This window comes from Corythoichthys intestinalis, chromosome 2 (genome assembly GCF_030265065.1).
Source record: "Corythoichthys intestinalis isolate RoL2023-P3 chromosome 2, ASM3026506v1, whole genome shotgun sequence".
Classification (NCBI taxonomy): Eukaryota; Metazoa; Chordata; class Actinopteri; order Syngnathiformes; family Syngnathidae; genus Corythoichthys; species Corythoichthys intestinalis.
The window spans coordinates 63,204,553-63,224,434 of NC_080396.1; the positions used below are offsets into that span (position 1 = coordinate 63,204,553).

Consider the following 19,882-nt stretch of genomic DNA (forward strand, 5'->3'; position numbering starts at 1 on the left):
GTTTGCCGCCGGGCAGGATGCCGATCGGCGAAGAAAATCGACAACCCAGTCGTCATATGAAATGATCCAGACTAGTTATGTGTGATTTTCTGCTTTGAAGACTGAAACATCACTCGGTTCGGGTAAACATGTTGGCTAGCTGTCACGTCTCTAACTGTCAATTTTAGCTCAGTAGTCACTGGTGGATAAAACACCAAATAGCACTGGTGCCAATTGTGCTCCAATACAGCAGGTATCATACTTTTTTTTTAACGCTGCAGAAACAATTTAGACTAACTTAAAACTTAACTAGAACTTAAAAATAGCTTGACACAAATGGAAATTCAATTGAAACACGTGGGAAAAACACCTTTTAAGTGATGTGTGCTATCAAGCGTAATGACATTTTTAGGTAAGAAATAAGATTTTTTTTTTTAATGAGATCTTAAGATTTTTGAGTGAAAGAAGTGAATTTGTTGCTGTTTTTTTTTTTCTAGTCACACCTGAGATGCAATTGTTGTCTGTTTTCAACAATGTAAATTGAAAAACAAAAAACATTGATTGTCTGAAAATGGTTCAATATTAGGTGAAATGTCTTGTTTTTTGTCATCTATATTATAATTGCTCTTTACCTAAAAAATGTTTTATCTGATTACTCGATTAAGCAATACAATTTTCAGTCGAATACTCGATGAATAAAATATTTGAGAGCTGCAGCCCTAATAAACATTGACAGAACGTACATAAAAAATCATTTTTCAAGGCAGACCTTTCAAGAATAACTGGACATTGTAAGACTGGCTTGCTGTGTGAAGGTCCCTTTCACTAAACACCACCTGCCGCTGATAAAACTGTATAACCTGTCATGTCTTTCTCAAAACATGGTATAAAGACATATGTTCTACCTGTAATCAAACTTTAGGGACCCAAAATTATTTTATTGCAAATACCTTGACCAAAAATTGGGTTAAGAGCTTTTGGAAAGCAGTGAAATATTCATCAAGACCCAATATAACTATAAAAATCCAATGGCCTTATTATCCAGCATATGAGCGAGGGAAAATAAAAAAACTTATCCCACCATGCCCTCAACGTCAGAGTCTTCATCAGATGGTCCTAGATATTCCTTCCTCTTCCGCTTTTTCATGGGTTTCAGCTGATCAACATTTAAAGATGAGACCCTTGCACCGGCTGGGACCTTCTCGACTCCAACACTCCTCCTGAGGATCCAAGGAAGATGTCTAACAGCATTCCCTTCTTAAGGGTGCTTTCACACTAGCACTGTTTGGTCTGTTTGAATTGGACCAGAGTTGTTTTTCTCAGAATGTCCGCTTTGTTTGGTAAATGGGAATGAGCATCCGAACTCCAGTTCGGACCAAACAAACGAACTCTGGTCCTCTCAAAAATTGTGGGTCTCGGTCCGCTTTCAGCACATCCTGCTTCGCCTGTGACTGCAACCGGAGCAGGGTCTGATTTTGCTACTTTATGTGTAGCGTCACAGCCTGGAGCTATAGTGCTCCAGGCTGTGACAGTACACGCAGGGCACCCTTGGAAGTGGAAGTACAGAGTGCACGCTATTCAAAATCAACAATGGCAAGATGACAGACAATTATACATGGCCAAATGTTGTTGTGCTGCGCTAAGCAGTTGCATTTGATACGCAGAATCGGATTCTACTGTGGTGGTTGTGTTTTGCATGCTGTTGCTGAATGTACCGTGTAAGAACGACAGTGACATAGACAGGCCGAGCCTCTCGGGGGAGCCGTTTTGTGAGTGTCGCTCTACCAAAAGTGGCACAATTTGACAGTCCAAAAAGTCACGAAAGTGAAAGCGATTCTCTCAGGGAGAGTAGGGAGTGTAGAGTGTAGCAAGGTATTTGCTCTTCTATTTGTCCAATAGATGAGTGCGCCTTTCGTCCACTTGATCCTACTCGGAAAGTTCGAATGGCGCAGGGTTGCTGCGAGGTTGCTCTCCAACCGGACCCTGGTGCTCTTGGTCTAGTGTGAAAGCGCCCTAAACGTGACTGAGTGGGCAAATTGGATGTGAATCAACCTACTTGTCCACCATGGAGTCTCTGCGTAGTTCCTCTGTGTAAATCCTCTGAGCTTTAGGATGATGGTTCTGCTGGCCTGGTCCCATCTGGACATCAGATTTAACCTGAAGTAACTTCTCTGGCTCCATACCAGTCCCACTCACTGACACCACAGGAGTTGACATGTCTTTAAAATCATACAAAAGATCAAGACTGGCACTGGCAAATTTTGTAGGGGGGATTTCTGACAGGGTTTACGGTATAATGGCTTACCATGCTTTTCCGATGGAGCGCTTTCTGCTTTGATTAATCTACCCGAAGTCCCTGCTGCAGGTTCATTATTGGTGCTGGAAGTTGCTGCCGGAGTGATTAATGTACTCAGAGCTCCTACATCACTAACACAGAACTGGAAAACACCAGACATTTCGTTTAGTGCGGCAACGATTCATTCAATTACAAAAAAGCTTTAAATCAGGTTTTGCTGCTTTGAGGATTCATTTAATTAGAGTGGCATTGTAATGGTTTGTTATGAAAGTGTTTGCATTTAGTTTTATGGATTTGGGTGGACACACTGCCCTCTAGTGGCAACAGTCAATATGACAAAACTCACCAACATGGCTGGATCCAGCTGCTCCCTGTTAAAACCAACATACATTTTTGTTTGAGCTAAAATGATTGTTTATGCATTCACAATTTAGTTTAGAGGTATATTTAGCAGTTTTGTGGCAAAATTGTTTAAACGATTTGTTAAGAGCATTGTAAAAAAAAGAGTTAGTACTCTATTTTATAGCATTTAAGCTAGCGGACTTTTTCTATACAAGGTATCATTCATATTTTTTTAATACCGTTTGAGGCTAAGCTCAAGTATTTTAATTTTATTTTTAAATGCATTCATTGCTCTTGTGAAATGAATGGGAAAGTAAAATTGGAATTCAATTGAAATTGTATTTTGTATTCGTATCTAATGCTCTTTTGAAATTGCAATCTCAGCAAGCTTTTGTTTTAAATCTCTTAAAATTGATTCTGCAACACGTTAAATATTCCTAATTCAATTACTCTAACTAATTGATAGATTAATCAATTACTTAGATAATCGATAGCTGCAGTGCTAATTTTGTGATTTAATCTGACACGGATGACTCTTATATCTAATTTTATTAACTCATTTTGAGTACTACTTCAAATGGATTGGCTATCTATTGCCCTTAGTGGCACTGAAATTCACTGCCAGCTCTCTCAGTTCAAAAAGATAGGATGTTCATCACCGTCAATGGCAGCAAATTGATTTAATAAATAAATTAGGCAATTATCTTCATGCAACTTTTGTCAGGCTTGATTTATTTAAAGTCGTAAAGAAATGGACAAAAGCAATAATCATGACGGCTGGCTTAATTTCATCTTTTTGAAGTTAATAGCTATTAATTAATCACAGTTTTATACACAAAATCCCCCAAAAACATTCAAAAGCAGTGTACAATAGCACATTTTTAAAAGGAAAGCCAGATGAATGAAAATGCCATCGCATATTTTGGGTAAACACCTCTAGCAGATAAATAAAATATTTAGACTGACTCTCAACTTAATGTATACATCCATCCATCTACATAGCTGCTTATAGTGGGGGTGCTGGAGCCTATCCCAGTTAACAACAGGTAGGAGGCACGGCCTGAGCTGAGCCAGCCAGTTGTAGGGCACATAGAAACAATCTACCATTCACACATCCCAATGGATAATTTGGAGTGTTCAATCAGGCTGCTCTGCATGTTTTTGGGATGTGGTAGGAACCCAGAGTACCTGGAAAAAAACACGCAAGCACGAGCAATTGCATGCGTGTGTGAAGTGAGTATGGAGCACACAGGGAGGCTAGAGCCAGGAGTGAACCAACAATCTCAAAGCTGTTAAATGGACGTGCTAACCACTTTTCCTTTGTGCTTCCAACTTATTGTGACCAAAGCGAATACCAAAATAATGCTTATTGCAACCACCAAGGATTTATTATGATTTGTTTTTTCTTTGAATTAAATGCTTTGTAGATTGAAGTAAAAATCATCAAATGAAAATATGCACATTTTGACTTTTTGGCGTCTTGGGTTTATAATATAATCAAGTTAATCACAATCAAACAAAATGAGGGAAATTAGTTCTCAGTTCGGACCGATTCAATTGATATATCTGTTGGTAGAGGCGGGAGATAAGAAGGTATCACTATCAGGCTCCTCAATAGATACAGAGCCCGGGAGTACATGTTGGGTTGAAACACTAGACACTAAAGTTTTTTTGTCATCAATATCATACAGACCTGTCGTACCATTCACGAGTTATTCATTATTTGTTTTATTGTTTAATTTGTGCGTCTGATAAATGATGCATGTGTGTCTTGAGCACTTTACTGAAGCAGTATAATATTGTTATGCTCCAACAAAATAGGTTTGAGGTCTTTAAGCACAGGTATTTAAACATAATGCAAACTGGATTATAAAGCACACTGTCAATTTTTGGGAAAAATAAAAGATTATAAGTAGAGGTGAGAATCTTTGGGCACCTAACGATTTGATTACGATTCAGAGGCCCCGATTAGATTATAAATCGATTATTGATGCCCCCCACCCCCGCTTTTAATGTTTTGTCCATTAGTTCAAATATTGTTCAAAAATCCTCTCAGGCTAAACCAAACCACTATTTCAGTAGTTAACAGTTAATAACAGTAAATAAAATACTCAAGTCCCCATTCTGTATCAGCAGCTTTAAACAACATTCAATTAATTTAATGTTGTGAATCAACCGTTAAAGTTGGTAAAATTGATCCTGTTATTCCATAATTTCCCTTCTGTCTACTTTCGACATGTCAAAGTTTTAAAACTGTTTCATCATTTAAAGAAGGATTCAAGTCCAGATTTCGCCGATTTAGGAGTATTTTAAATAAAAAGTTAATTACCTAGGTTTGCTACAACAGAGCCTTCCAGAGAAGTCTACTGCTTTAAGATGGCGGCTGTTTACTAACGCCGGCAAGTCTGTCATTTCGCATCTAGTTCTCCAATAAATGTTGTAATGCCGCTGTCGTCTGTTATTTCGCATCTAGTTCTACATATATGTTATATCTGCCGTAGCCGTATGTGGCCGTATGTTTGTAGCAACTAGCAACTGGGCGTTGTTTGTAGTGGCTGTCGGCCGCAGTCAGGTTTTATTATTATTACTGTTATTATTATAATAGTATTATTATTTTTTTATCTAGCTGCATGAGTTGAACATGATATTACTCTTGGTCCGTTCCTCATTGCTTCCCGAAGACCGTGCTGACTGTGTTTTAGTGGCGCTTTACCTGGGATAATTCAATAATGAGAATTTGGATGTTTGTGAATCCTTCTCGAATTTTCCACGGCCGAACCGCGAATAATCTAAGAATCGGAAATTTCGCACGCCTCTAATTATAAGTGTGCATTATAGTCTGAAAAAATACAGTACTTCACCTGTGATTTTATTCATTCTTACATATAAAAACAATGGTCAGCAATAAATGGCTTCTTACCAGTTTGAAAATGCTGGAAGGATGTCATTTTACACAATTAAGCTATTGAGTAAACATCCACCAAGACTAGTGATTCAATAATCTTTGCCAATCTTTGAAGATATTGTTTTATGCCAAAGATTACCAAGCATCGTTCTCTCAAATTACCTTGAGGTTACTCCCGGGCAGGATGGCCATTCCTTCCTTCCATTCGAGGACGTGGACGATGCTACAAGCCCCAGCTACCTGTGCTGTCAAAGTGGGTTTGACCGTTTCAGTGACCCTGCCTCCTTTGTTGGGGTCAGTCACTGCCAAAGTTGGTGCTAGCTCCACTTTTTGATGGCCTGGAGCTGGAGCTGAAAAAAAAAAAAAGAGTACAAACAGTGAGCAATTTGCATTAATGGCGAGTATGCCCAGCAGCTCCATAAGTTGAGTACTGTAAAGGAATATACAGACTAAGCAAGTACTCAATGTTGTGTCCAGTCAGTACCTCATGACTACTGACTCAAGAATGACCGACTAGTTTCATGTTGGATGAATCCAACATTGTCCAGCTCAGGTTGTACAATAGAGTCATAGTATCACCTGGGAGGAGCAAAGCTGTGGTGGTGTGCGTCTGAGGCCGAGGATTCTTGGCCATATTATCCGTCCCACAGACAAGGATGGCGTCGCCTGGCAAAGAGGGGGGTGATGCCACGTGAGCACAGTCGGGCTCTTTGGGCGGTGACTCCATGTTGATGTTGACACTCATACAGGCCTGTGCTTTACTTTGGAGTGCTGAAAACCAACAGGTATAAATGTGATCATTTAATATAGTTATTTGCATGATCATAAATATGAAACAAGTAGGGTGACTTAGTCAAACACTTCGTTGTCGTATAAAGTCTGCTATAGGGCTGCCACAAACAATGATTTTGATAGTCGATTAATCACCAACTATTTTTTTTTACTGTTATATTAACCTGGGCTCAACATTTTAGCTGGAAAATGTGAAGATGTGCGCAGAACCAAATACTACGCGCTTAGAAAAGGTTGAACTATGAATAGTAACCATATTGTGGTTTTCCACAGTAAAAAGCAGATGTCTGTAACTACATACACACTTGGGCATATGTTTTGAGACTTTTCACCATTCAATTGAATGAGAAAGAGTCTCAAAACTTTTTCCCAAGGGTGAGTGTGTATATATACATATTAAAAAAACAACAACAACAAAACGTCCCTCTCACCCCTCGTGGGGTGGCCGGCTCAAGCTCAGGTCCTCTACCAAAGGCCTGGGAGTTTGAGTGTTCTGCGCAGTATTTTAACTGTTCTTAGAACTGCACTCTTTTGGACTGAGGCTTCAGATGATGTTTCTGAGACCTCCTGGAGCCATTCTCCCAGTTCCAGTTGTGAGAACGGGCCTTGAGTGCTCTCGCTATAACGGGAACCTTGCTAGCCTTCACCTTCCACATCTGCTCCAACTGCTCTTTCAGCCCTTGGGACTTCTCTACCTTCTTGTGTTTCTTCTTCCTCACGTTGGCATCGGCTGGTATAGCCACATCTATCACTGTCACTATCTTCTGCTCTTTGTCCACCACCCCTATGTCCGTTTGGTTAGCCTGGAGCTATTTGTCAGTCTGGTGCTGAAGTCCCATAGAACCTTGGCCTTGTTGTTTTGAGACACCTTCAATAGTGTGGCCCATTGGGATGTTAGCACTTCTATGCCATACTAGTTATAGATGTTCTTGTATACCAGGGGTCTCCACTGGGGAGACCACTGCTGTATACTAGCCCAGCCACTTGGTTGTGCGTCTTCATGTACGCTGATACAGCTAGCATCTTACACCCTGCTACGATGTACTGGACTGTCCCTGGAGTATCTTTCCACAGCCTGCACCACGAGTCTGATCTGCTCTGGTAGATCTTTGCCTTTACGGTCCTTGTACTTGGGCCTGTTCTTGTACAGCCATGATTAGAGCCTGTGTATTGTCTGTCAGTCTAGCGTACTCCAGCCATTGGTAAGATTTATGATTAGAGATAGACTGATTATCGGCCGGGCCGCTTATTAGCGCCGATATTTGGAAATTTAACGTATATTGATATCGGGCTTTTTTAAATCTGATCGGATGAGATGATAAATCGATTTAAGACGGGGTTATTTTGGCTCAGACGCAGCCCTGCCTCTCTCTCCTGCCCTAGTATTCACCCCGTCCTCTAATTGGTTAAATGGTAATGGTAAATGGAGTTGTATGGCCCCTTTCCACCTTTTTCAGGCCCTCAAAGAGCTTCACACTATATCCTCATCTATCTACTGGTGACGCAACACCAGGAGCAACATGAGGTTGAATATCTTGCTGAAGGATACGTAGACAAGATAATCAGGGTGGAGAATTGAACCCACAAACTCTGGGTTGAGGAACGACTACTCTACCACTGAACCACACCACACCCTATTATTAGCTATATTTCCTATTTGTGTTATTCTATAAAGATGTGTTAGGCATTTCAATAAAGTTAAAGTTTGCATTATTCTTTTTTTTTTTTTAATCAATTTTTAAACTTTTACTGCAAATGAATATCGGCTCCAAAAATCGGTTATCGGCCCCTCTAACTACTAATAATCTGTATTGGTCCTGAAAAACCTATTTCAGTCAATCTCGATACTTGTTGTCAGCCACTTCGTCAACTTGCCGGTGGTATATTCCATGTATGGCTTGTCCCTTTAGGTCGTTAGCTCCTCCTCTTCTGCACTCTCATATATCCATATTTGTTAAGCAAAACTGAAAGTAATTAGATCAAAATGCAAAATGATTCTATTTTTGGTATTGTTTTGTAAAAAAAAAAAAATCACATATATATATATATATATGTATGTACTGGACTGTCTCAGGAAATTAGAATACACAATATTCTAATTTTCTGAGACAGTCCTGTATATTGTTCTATGTAAAGGACGTCAGCCAAGGTCGGCCCCCCACATTTTTACCACGCCAAATCTGGTCCCCTTTGCAAAAAGTTTGGACACCCCTGCTTTAAATGGTGGATTAATGTACAGGACTGTCTCAGAAAATTAGAATATTGTGTATTCTAATTTTCTGAGACAGTCCAGTATACTGTATATATAGTGGTATATGTATAGCGGAAAACACTCAGGTGACTTGAAGTTCCGCTCTGAGATCCCCAATTTGGCCAAATTTCAAAATTGTCCGATATGCATGAGTGATACATCATTGGAAAGCTTAAAATCTCAATATTTAAAGAGAAAATATTAAGGAAATATTAAAAGAGAAGTTTCCAACGGGAGGGCATTTAAAAAAAAAAAATTCAAACAGCGAAACCCTAACTGGAAGTGAGAGCACGAGAGAGCATAATTAAAGACGCCATGATTTTAACGAGATATGATGGCATACTTATTACCTCTTTTAGATCCAAAAACTCCATGTAGCATGTATTACCGAGTGTCAGGACACAGCTGTGAATGGCCACAGCCGGAATTTTGGGGGATTTTATGGGTGAAATATGGTAATATAACAAGGGTCGCGATGCAGAAATCGCAGATAACAAGGAGTGGTCGAGATTTTCTTTTTCATATATTTACCTTTTTAAACGTTACTTTTCAGTTTTTCTTTGTTTGGATCAATTATTTATCATCTAACATATTGGGGAAAATGCGACAGTAACAAAAAAAAAAAAAAAAAAAAAAAAATTACAATTAAGCGAAAGTTATGAGATAGATATCCGTGACTTATTTACAGTCACCATTTTTTTCATTGTGATGTCATTTGTTTAAAAGCTTAAAATATGCGCGTGAATAATTTTTTAAAGTCGCTTTTTTTAAAAACGAAATATTAGACATCAATTAATGATTCTAAGCTAAAAACGACATTTTTATGAATAAATATAATTACTTCTATTTATGGCTGGGTTGAAACAAAAGTGGTTGCGTGACATCTGTAAAAGGGGGTTTCCAGGGTAAAACGGACAACTTAAAAATAGTTCGGGGGCTTAATGCGCCATGAATCTGCTATGGCAGCATATATACTGCACATATTGTTCGATCAAACACAACAGCTCTTTTGGCTTAAAATAAAGCAGTTTGTTTTAAAGAAGGCTGCAAGAGCAGAAACTGCTTTTTCAATCTTGTATTTTCCGCCAAATACAATTTCTGCTCATTTTAGAAGGATAGCTTTGACCTGCAGCTCTCACAATATACGAATATACAACTTGGCAACTTTTCATAAAAACCTACGCCATGTGTAATATATCGCCCTACCTCAGCAGATCTCAAAGGAAATATTTCATGACAAAATTGTCCCTGAATAGGAACAAAACATGTCAAAAAGCCCGCTGCATTAATTATTAGCATTGATGTCCAATAGTGAGCATACAGCTGGAAGAAACCTGTCTTGGTCAAATTCAAGCCCTGTTAAATCAAATTCGTGAATTTCAGTCTTATTCTGGAAAATCTGTCCCTTAATGAGATCAACCATGTTTTAATACAATTTTTTACTTTTAATATTATTGTTACAGTTTGTAGATATTCCCATTACACGAAGTGCTATTAAAAAAATTAGCTCACGAGGTAATTAAAGAGTCACAATGATAAAAAAAAAAAAAAAAAAAAAAATCAAATTTGAGCCCCCCACCCTCCTTGAGTGCCCGTTAACACGAACGCATCCATTACGTACAGTAAGTAGGTACAATAATAAATTGCGAATGTTATTTTGTAAAATAAGGACAAAATGTCTGACTTTCACAACAGGACTGTCAAAATGTTTGGAGATGACATATTTACACATTAAATTTTAAAATGGCGGAGGACGTAATGCTCAAGGATAGATATCCTACTACCGAAAATCTTAAAACGACTTTTTTTTTTTTTTTTTAATTAAATGAACGTTGACAGCCGTTCAGGGTTATACTTATATCTTTCTTAAACCAGGTAATAATGTCAAGCAGTTTGGCGTACATGTATAAACAAAAGGATTCACCCAATTTTCAAGTAATTAAATCAATTTACGACAATTAAACCCATGCCATTTTCTTAAATTTATGCTAAAAGCTTGGTGGGGTGATGTTGCCCTTTAGTATAGCTAAAACGACTATCCGTTCGGGAAAAACGCATACGGTAAATGTGTTTCACCTTTATCAATTGTCACCATTTTAACACCTTACATCCTCGCTAAACATGATAAAATGTTAAGCTAATTAGCGCTTGTGGGTCCATTTTAAGAGTGAAAATTTGGGCTTACCAGCTCTGCTCTCCTGCGGCTCCTGGCTCGCACTGCGCATGCGCGGACTCATGAGGCAATCGGCGCCTCGATCCAACTACACCGCTTTGTGACGGTCCACACTGGTTCCCTTTGTGCTTACGAGCAGTTACCCTGCACATTTCGGTGTTTTGGAATAAAATCAGTCTTAATGCTTTACAGTTGCTCAGATGACGAGTAAAATTTGTCTCATGGCAAGAAAACACCAGATTTCACAGACCAATTTTTTTTTTTAGTTTAAACACCTTTAATTAAACGTACAAAAAGAAAAAAAAAAAGGAAGAGTTGCCAGTATAAAGAAAAACAGCAGACTAGTTTATATTTCAATAAATTGGGAGAAAAAGTAGACCTTTCGAAGTCGGCTGTGAAAAGAAACCACATGCATTCATGGATTATGAAAAAAAATTCACTTCAATGCAGGAAGAAACCAAGTCAACACAAACAACATACCCTAAAGTGTGATACTTCAGTATTGTAATTCTGATGAGACCATTATGTACATAAACTTTGACAAGAGACCATTTAAGATCAGATGTTTAGGAGAGAACCCAATGCATAAAAGAAGCACAAACCTGAAAAATCAAAACGTACAAAGATACATTGTTTGAACATCTATTTTGAAGCCAATTAAATGTGCAGGACCCAGCAATTAATTATGGTAATCTTTCTTACTGTGGTGAGGTAAAGGGGGAAAAAAATTTGGGCCCAATGTGAACAATCCAGAAAGCACAAACCAGAATTACTCGCTATATACAGCAAAAGACTGGCACTCGATGTGAAGTTCTGTACTAATCCTGAGAAGCCGATCTAGATCGCGAACGTGATCTTGAACGAGAGGCCGAGCGCCCCTCCCTGGACTGGGAACGGCGGTCGTCCTCACGCGGGGAAGGGGAACGGGATGCGGATTTGGCCACCCGCTCTTCGTTACCATTCTCCATGGGGGAGCCCGAGCGACTGCGGGACTTCTCATCGGCCTTCTCCTTGGAGCGAGAACGGGAATCGCGCTCCGACTTCACTTTGGAGTGACTCTTTGAGCGGGACTTGGATTTGCGCTCGGGGGAACGGGATGGGGATTTGGATTTGGAGCGTGAGTGGGATTTGCGGTTGCGAGAACGAGACTTGCTCCCGCCTGATTTGGATCTCTTGTTGCTGGGCGACCCGGACCTGCACGGAACAAAAATACAAACAGTGACACGAGTCAACAGTTTTTCTTCAGTAAATTTAAAAACATAACAGAACGGAATAATAATAATCGGATATCGAATCATCGGAAAAATGTGAGTATGTTAACTTGCTGCTAGCCCCTCCCGGTTCAAATGGCTTGGATATTATTTGCAGTGAATGGATGCCAATAAGTTAACGGTTCTGTAATGTCATTTTCCTCATTTTGTTTATAAATGCATTTAAATATTACAATGTATTAATCATTCATATCGGTGATATTTGCACATTTGTTTTTTGGCAAGGCCTTCCCACTATAAAGATTAAGCGCCGTCAGTAGTTTTTCGGCAAACTGCAACTTCCGCATTCAAAACTGGACCATCAAACTTTGCCCACAAATAGCATATCTCACGATTGTTATTTTTAGACCGCAAGGCTTCGTGACATCACCATTGTAAACCGAAAGGTGGTCAACAAAGAAGCGGACTCACTTACAACCCATGCTAGTACTGCTTGTTTTCTGCTGTAATCTTTCAAAAAAGAACATGCCGGGTAAACACTGCTGCTATGGAACTTGTAGAAACGACTAGACATTACGACAGCCCACATATGAAGTATGTTTTCTTCATTTGTTTCCCGATGCCGAAAACTCAAAATGTGAACAATGGATGAACTTGTGCGGACGTCCAAAAGACCAGTTTAACGCCAGCAAGGTGAAGCCATTCACCTTCATATACAGTAAACATTTTGTTGGGGGCGATGGTCCTCCACATGACAATCCTAATCCATTGTCTGCCACAGCCTGCCCCGACGAGGTAAGCCGTTTTAATACTTTTACTTATTTTTTAGTGTGGCGTTTGTCGTGCTGCTTCTGTCTGACAATGAATGACTTGAAAAAAATTTAAATTTTATTTATATATCACAACAGTCACGTAGGCCTTTTTTTTAAAAAATACGGATATTTAAATAAATGTGTCATGTTGGGCCTTGGTCTTTTTTGTAGTAAGCCTGTTCATGCCTACAGGTAGGCTCCAGATTTAACAGCTTTACCTTTTCTGTTGTAAAGAAACAACCTTAGTAAGGGGGAAGTGTAAATAAATTAATAGAAAAGATTTGTGATTAATAAAAAATAAAAGTGTTCGTTGGCTGTAACTGGGTAGCATTTGCTACACAAAAATAGCAATATAAATTACCCCCAAGAACGGTCAGAGATGTAAGACAACCAGAGGATATAATATATAAGACAGACAGGGCATATGGTGGTAAAGGATTGCTTGTTGAAACAGGATAATGTCAGTGGCGTAAGACAATGCACACAAGAAAAATGTGTCAATAAAAAAGCTACCTCTGGATTGGGTCTGCTCTTTTTCCCCATCTTTTTCAGCCCTCAACACACAAGCTTTAACTGAACATTTGTATGTTCTTCCACATCTTTACCAGTGAATTTGTCACCAGGGACATCATTTTCGGACAGAATTGGTACGTTCAGCTCAGTAAACATCTCATTTGTACAGTATTTACATTCATCTAGCATGAGGGACAAAGGCGAGTTTCACCCCCATAGCAACAGTTGCTAACGTCGTGAATATTAATGAGCAAAAGTAACGTGTTACATGCGGTACACTATTAGAGGTGTGACGGAGGTGTGGCCGAGAGTCTCACCGAATACGCTCCATGGAAAATTCTTAGGAAATCGTGCTAAACAGGGTAGCATCATTTTTCTAGGCTTGTTAACAACAGTCTTTACTTTAGCCAAGTTGTATAATTTACTGATGTTGATTTCCCATTTTACATGACTGAACTGCCACTCGAATTAGTTCATTGTTTCACAGTAGTTTACTCATTTTTTCATACGGTTATCTTGTTTTTCTCAAAACTCCAACCAGGGGTAAACATCTAATGTATAGTCTTGTACTGATGATAAAATAAACTGGTCTCACCGAGATTTGGATCTTGAGCGACTCCTGGAGCTCCTGCGGCTCCTGCTGCGGGAACGACGGCGGCTTCGAGACCTGCCAAAAGCAATCCATTGATATATCACAATATTTCATTTCACTTCAGGAATAGAAAATGATAGTTTGTTAGGATCCCCACTAGTCTTCCGATTACTAATTGAAATAACAGTTCTACCAAATAGGAGTGTATTCAGCCCTACCTGGAACGGCTGCCAGAATAGGACCTTCGCCTGCGAGGCCAGTCCGGCACCAGACGAATCTTCCTCCCGTTGATGTCCGTCCCGTCCAACTTGTCCATAGCGCGCTTCATATCAGACTGGTTGCGGAACTCAATCACTCCCTCATTAGTGCGCTCCTTGTGGGCGTCGGCGTAGGTGACCTCGCCTGCCTGACGCATGAAATCCTGACCCGGACGGTAAAGATAGGTCAACGGGCGCTGACGGAAACAAGTTTAGACCATGGCTCAAGTTGTACCTTCAGGTCCTGCCAACTGCAACGGCTCGACAAGTTTTCCACAATCAGACGATACTCAGTACGAACGGGAGGTCCGTACTTGTCTCTGCCCGGGCGGCTCCGGCTGTTGTAGCCACCACCTTCAAAAACAACAACGTACATAGTTGGAAACACCAAAGTGGCTGGAAATACTACTTGACCAAGGGCGTGTGACTAGGATAAATTAAGTGTGCATTTAACGAAAAAAGGGTGACTCTTGTGCCTTAATTAAATCAGAAGGCTTCAGAGCCACTGCATGAGCTTTACAAAGTTTGGCGCTTTGTGCATTTGCTCTCTGCTGCAGCTTTCCCCGACAATACAAAGCCTTTTTTCTTACTCCGCTTTACGGCATTTTGGCTAAGCGGCATAAAACAAAAAGGGCAGTGATGTTCTTTGAAAACCTCCGAAACCTGGAACACACACACAGACAGGAGGCATCCAAATGGGAGGTTCTTGTCGAGCTCAAATTTGGCTAAAAGCGAGGCTAGGTGATAGTTTTACTTACAACATTTGTACGATTGCAAGTTCTTTACTAGAGCCGCTCCGCGTGTGTTTGCTGTCAACATAGAAACCAATGACAATCCTCACCATCACCCCTGGTCTATTGGCAAAAGGCTGATGTCGTCATGGCTTCCGGTTAGGTCAGCCAAGGATCAAGGGGGGGGCAAAGGTCACACACACATTGTAAAGGTGAAAGCCAAGGCCAAACGGGACAGGCAGTCATCTTAGCCAGTCATCTTTAGCCTCAATGGACTCTCAGCCTCAGCCCGCAACTGGACTCTTTCAAATTGAAAAATCAAGGACTTTGTTAATGTGAAATAATCAAATATATATATTTAAAAAATATATTTATATACATCACATGAAAATGGTAGTCTACCACAGATGATCTAATATCAATTACCCTGGTGGGGCTTCAGTGACTGATTGTGAGGTACACAAATCTGAAAAGCAAATCCACACATACAAACTGGAATTGTCAAATGGTGTCATTGTGAGGTTTTCACACAAGCTCCGCTCATTGGCCACGACAGCTGCTATTATCTCATCAAGACTGTCCACTCTTTGCTTGTGAGGCGTGTCTCGCAAATTGTTGTCCCTCCCAAACAAATAATGAAACAAAACAAAATATGACAACTAAGGGTGCTGTGAACTTGATGGGGAGGTGCAACAACTCACAAGTTCAATCATCGATGACCCAAAGCAGAACATAATCAACTGCTCATAAGTATGAGCACCACATGGGATGACATGGGATGAGATGAAGGATAATTTGAAAATATATCAATATACAGGTCTGTATGGACATGCACATACAGTGGAACCTCAAAAATCCAAGAGACAAAATGTCTGAGTAACGCCTAATACATTCCAATCACCGCTAACGACATGGCCGCCACGCCCAAACCTGATACCGAGTGAAGAGTAAATTAAAAGGAAAATCTCGGCAGAAGCAGACAACCGGTTGTGAATCTAAAAAGGCAAAGTCACGACTGGGCCATGGCAAGACACATGCAAAAAAAAAAAAATCTGTAAAAATAGGTCCATAGTTCTTTATCATGAGGGTGCTTTAAGAAAATCATTAATTCAAAGTGCTATTAAAGATACTTTTAAAAATTGCTATACTTGTGATAGAATACATATCTGCTCAAAACAGGATTTCTAGAGGCTTCAATTGGTGAAAACAAGAATCTAATGTCATTTCCACGGCATCATTCAAGGCCATTTTGGCAGGATTTAATTACTGTAATAACTCCTAGAATGTCAATGTGAAATACTACAGCAAGTGACTTCAATGTCTCTAACACCAGTAATGGATGTCTCTGATATACAGCATTACCTCTACATATGAATTTAAGTTGTTCTAGCACAGTTTGTATGTTGAAATGGTTGCATGTTGAGCGGGATTTTCCCATAAGAATACATTATAATTTGATTCATTCATTTCACAGCCCAAAAGCCGAGACTAAATCTTCAATAAACAGTGCAGTTACAATTACAAATCACATTTACACATATCAAAATCAATTATTAATACAAATCGGAATAATAATAAATAGGGTCGGGCATTGAGCATCGATGGGAACGGTTCTAACACTCCAATGCTCCCGGAATCGTTCGAATTTTAAAATTTGGATTCCTTGTTTCGATGCCCGACCGGAAAAAATTGCTCGAGTTTAAAGACTGATACGCATATACAAGTTATAATTAGCCCTATGAGTAGTTCATTTCATTTAAAAACATTTCGAGAAGACTTTAATATAAACTATGCAATTTTTTTCGGTCCTGCATTTTTTTTCCTTAACCTGCCTAATAAAAGAATCTGAATCGGGAATCGTTCGGAACCGGAATCAAAACATGAAGTCTGAATCAGAACCGGAATAGTTCAATTTCAAACGATGCCCAACTCTAATAATAATTCAAATTTTTTAAATTGTCACCTTAACTTAAAGAGACTGTCGAATGGTGGTCAGAGGAGACGACGGTTGGAGGTCTCGCCATCTTTAATCCATATCAGCAAAAGGCGTTCAAACTTCTCTGAAATAACGCTACGACGCTTAGAGGATCAGCATCCCCTTGGATGCGTTGACCATTTTGATGGCTTCCATCTGCTTGAGGACCGTCGAGATCGTAGACACATCCCGGCCGTATTGTCAAGTCAGCTCACTGACGCGCACGCCATGCTCATATTTTTCCTTTAATTTCTTCTTAATTTCAACGGTAAATCGAAAGTGTCACCCTTTTCCACCTTCTTCGGACCCATGTTAATTTTTCTCAAGAAAATGAGCCGTGCTGCAGTCATAGGAGAAAACAATGAAGTTGCGACGCTGTTGTAAATTGTCGCATTTTGAGGAGAGAGACCGATAATCGGCAACGATATTTGGAAATTTGACATATCGGCATCGCTGTTTTTTTGATCCAACTGGCCGATATGAAAAAAAAACAAAACATCAATTTAAAACTGGATTATTTCGGCTCTGATGCAGCTGCGCCTCTCTCTCCTGCACCCTGTCTGCTGATTGGTTAAATTTACACTTGTATTGCACCTTTCCACCTTTTTCACAAAGAGAAAACTCGCGGAGAAAACATTTAGTCATGTTCTTTTGCAATACATGTATCTTAGCTGGGAGCTACGGCGAAGCATTGGTATAAATTGTTCTATTGATTATAATTTGAAGATCTTTTAATACTGTTGATTTTAACATAGGCGTCCACTGCTTTAAGATGGTAACGCTAGCAAATGTCATTTCGCATCTAGTCCTCTATACATGTGCCAACTCCGCAAGCTATGTCATTTCGCAAGTTATATCTACACGTCATATCGACCATAGCCCGACACAATAATACGACTTATTCTCGTACTATTTTCAATCCATCCATCCATCATCTACTGCTTAATCGGGGTCGGATCACGGGAACAGCAGAAGACAGACGTAATTTATTGTTTTACTTACCTTTCTGACCAGTTAGAGGACAGGCGCGGCACTCAGCTATGCTACTTGGCAATTGTATTCCATGAAGTCGGAGGCATTTAACCGTTTGGTTGTGCAGCCCCCTTTACATGATATATTTGTGTTGCAAATGTTGCACTAAGCTTTTTTTTTTTTTTTTTTTTTTTTTTTTTTATAAAGTTGAGCCAAACTTTTGAGCGCTGCCGCACCATGTCCATGGTTGTAATCAAGTTGCAGTGCACAAACACTCACTTCATGTGGCTTCTTTGTGGTTTTTGTCAGCAATCTTTTTCTGCTCGACGGTCAGAGCATCGAAACATGGAATCGAAATTTCAAAATTCGAACGGTTCCGGGAGCATCAGAGTGTTAGAACCGGGTCCCAATGATGCTCGATGCCCAGCCCTACAAATGACGAGTCAAATTTTACTTTGGATGTCGAAAGGATCGTATGTTGATGCACCACTGTACATTTTCGTCGTCCTTTACTACTACAGCACATGCTCTGTGAATCACTTCATATAAACCTGGGCTGGGAGTGAATGAGTAATCTACGAAAATTAATTTCATAAATCGAATCGCAAATTTGTATAATTTCAAGAACAAACTACACTTTACATCAATATCAAAAGCTGAAAAATTCAAAGCTGAAAAATGAAGTAAACCCAACAAATGTTACGCTTTGTTCATTCCTCTTGCATGTACAACTTTGAGGTTCCACTGTAGCGATCAAACTAAAATGATTCATTGGACAATTGATACCTGCTGTGCAATCTAGACTGTAAAACTAACTCTCAGTTGACTAAATAAGCAAGCTTGCACGCGATGCGTAAAAGGAGGGAATGCAGGACATTATTTCCAATACCACCGGTAAACAAGTGGTGAAGACGGCGTTAGCATTGAGTGCAGTAAATACAAACGAGGAATACTGTGAGCATTCCAAGTCCACACCTCCCCCGAGGGGAAGAGGGCAAGAGAGTAATGTTGTAATAAATCAAACTTACTGCGACTATCACCCCAGTGACCCCCACCGAAGCTATCCCGGTCCCGCCGAGGCCCGCGTGCATGCTCGACGATCACCCTATCGCCGCACAGATCCTTCCCGTTCAACTCGTAAACGGCATCGTCCGCGTCTCTGTTGTCCTCGAACTCCACGAAACCGTAACTGTGGTCAAAAGACAAAAATTAGTGACAGCATTGAATCGCAAAATTCAAGCTCGTTCAGCATAAGTGAACGGGCCTCCGCCGCCATATTGGCCATGCGGCGTATACCAAAAATAGGACATTTCTTGTCTTAATCACTCATTTGTTATCATTCAGACGATTCTAATTGGTATATTTACACATTTAAATAGAAAAACATGTCTGCTAAGTGCGTAAATACGGTCAGATTGTGTATAAATCGAAAACGCTCAGAGGCCGACGAAAAAAAACAACACGCCTCGGACATTTTGGTTCACGTTGAACCAAACTAGGACTGGAGCAAGAACCTCACCCGTTCTTTAAATCGACTTCCAAGAGCTTGCCGAAACTGCCGAAAAAACGCTGGACGTCTTTTTCACGGACATGATAGCCAAGTCGTCCTATGTAAACGCGAGGCATGTTGATGAGGCGGAAAGTGAAAACCCTTCGAGCGAGCGATCCTTTTTCTGTTGCTCGTCAGCTAAGCTAGGAAAAAAACATGGCCAGAAAAAATGGTGATGACGTTGCATTCTTTTCCCTCCGCCCACGACAGACCGCGAAGGGCGAGCCAATCAGAGATAAGCAAACGTTAAACCACTTCCGGCATCACAATTAAAGGCCCCAAAATGATACACGTCAAATGTCAAATGACAATTTTGAATGATGTAAAAAGAACGCTAGATATAGCAAGTTATTATCCCCAGTAAACATCCAGTTAAGCTGTTAAAAGTGATTGCCTGATTAACCTTTCACACAGAAACCCCATTGAGCTGGTCGGTTCGTTGCTGCGACACGTCAGCAGGTCCACCATATTGGATGTGTAACATGTAGCGATTATTATTCCAAAGCGACACTTTAGTGATCAGTCGATCTCG

General features: G+C 40.1%; 2 protein-coding genes across 4 annotated transcripts in view; both read right to left on the reverse strand.

Annotated features, from left to right (window-relative positions):
• The window catches only part of l3mbtl1 (L3MBTL histone methyl-lysine binding protein 1), a 31,957-nt gene extending 20,878 nt beyond the window's left edge, over positions 1–11,079 (reverse strand). For 2 of the 3 annotated variants that reach the window (XR_009061585.1, XM_057823716.1), the window contains exons 1-6: positions 10,751–11,079; positions 6,102–6,293; positions 5,685–5,872; positions 2,285–2,417; positions 2,036–2,198; positions 1,061–1,199 (exon numbers count right to left, since the gene is read on the reverse strand). Coding sequence is in view for 2 of the 3 variants with exons in the window: in XM_057823716.1 (XP_057679699.1) it covers positions 1,061–1,199; positions 2,036–2,198; positions 2,285–2,417; positions 5,685–5,872; positions 6,102–6,293; positions 10,751–10,802 (867 nt within the window). In the remaining variant the exon portion in view is untranslated. The remainder of the gene's footprint in view (positions 1–1,060; positions 1,200–2,035; positions 2,199–2,284; positions 2,418–5,684; positions 5,873–6,101; positions 6,294–10,750) is intronic. The other variant, XM_057823717.1, reaches the window with a different exon arrangement.
• A 146-nt stretch (positions 11,080–11,225) lies between these two features.
• Positions 11,226–19,516, reverse strand: LOC130908341 (serine/arginine-rich splicing factor 6-like). Its single transcript, XM_057823719.1, has 6 exons — positions 19,321–19,516; positions 18,830–18,990; positions 14,359–14,477; positions 14,085–14,287; positions 13,870–13,941; positions 11,226–11,932 (listed from the first exon to the last, which is right to left on the reverse strand). Exons 1-6 carry the CDS (start codon positions 19,425–19,427, stop codon positions 11,557–11,559), a joined length of 1,038 nt encoding a protein of 345 aa, XP_057679702.1. The 5' UTR covers positions 19,428–19,516; the 3' UTR covers positions 11,226–11,556.
• Positions 19,517–19,882: the final 366 nt, after the last annotated feature.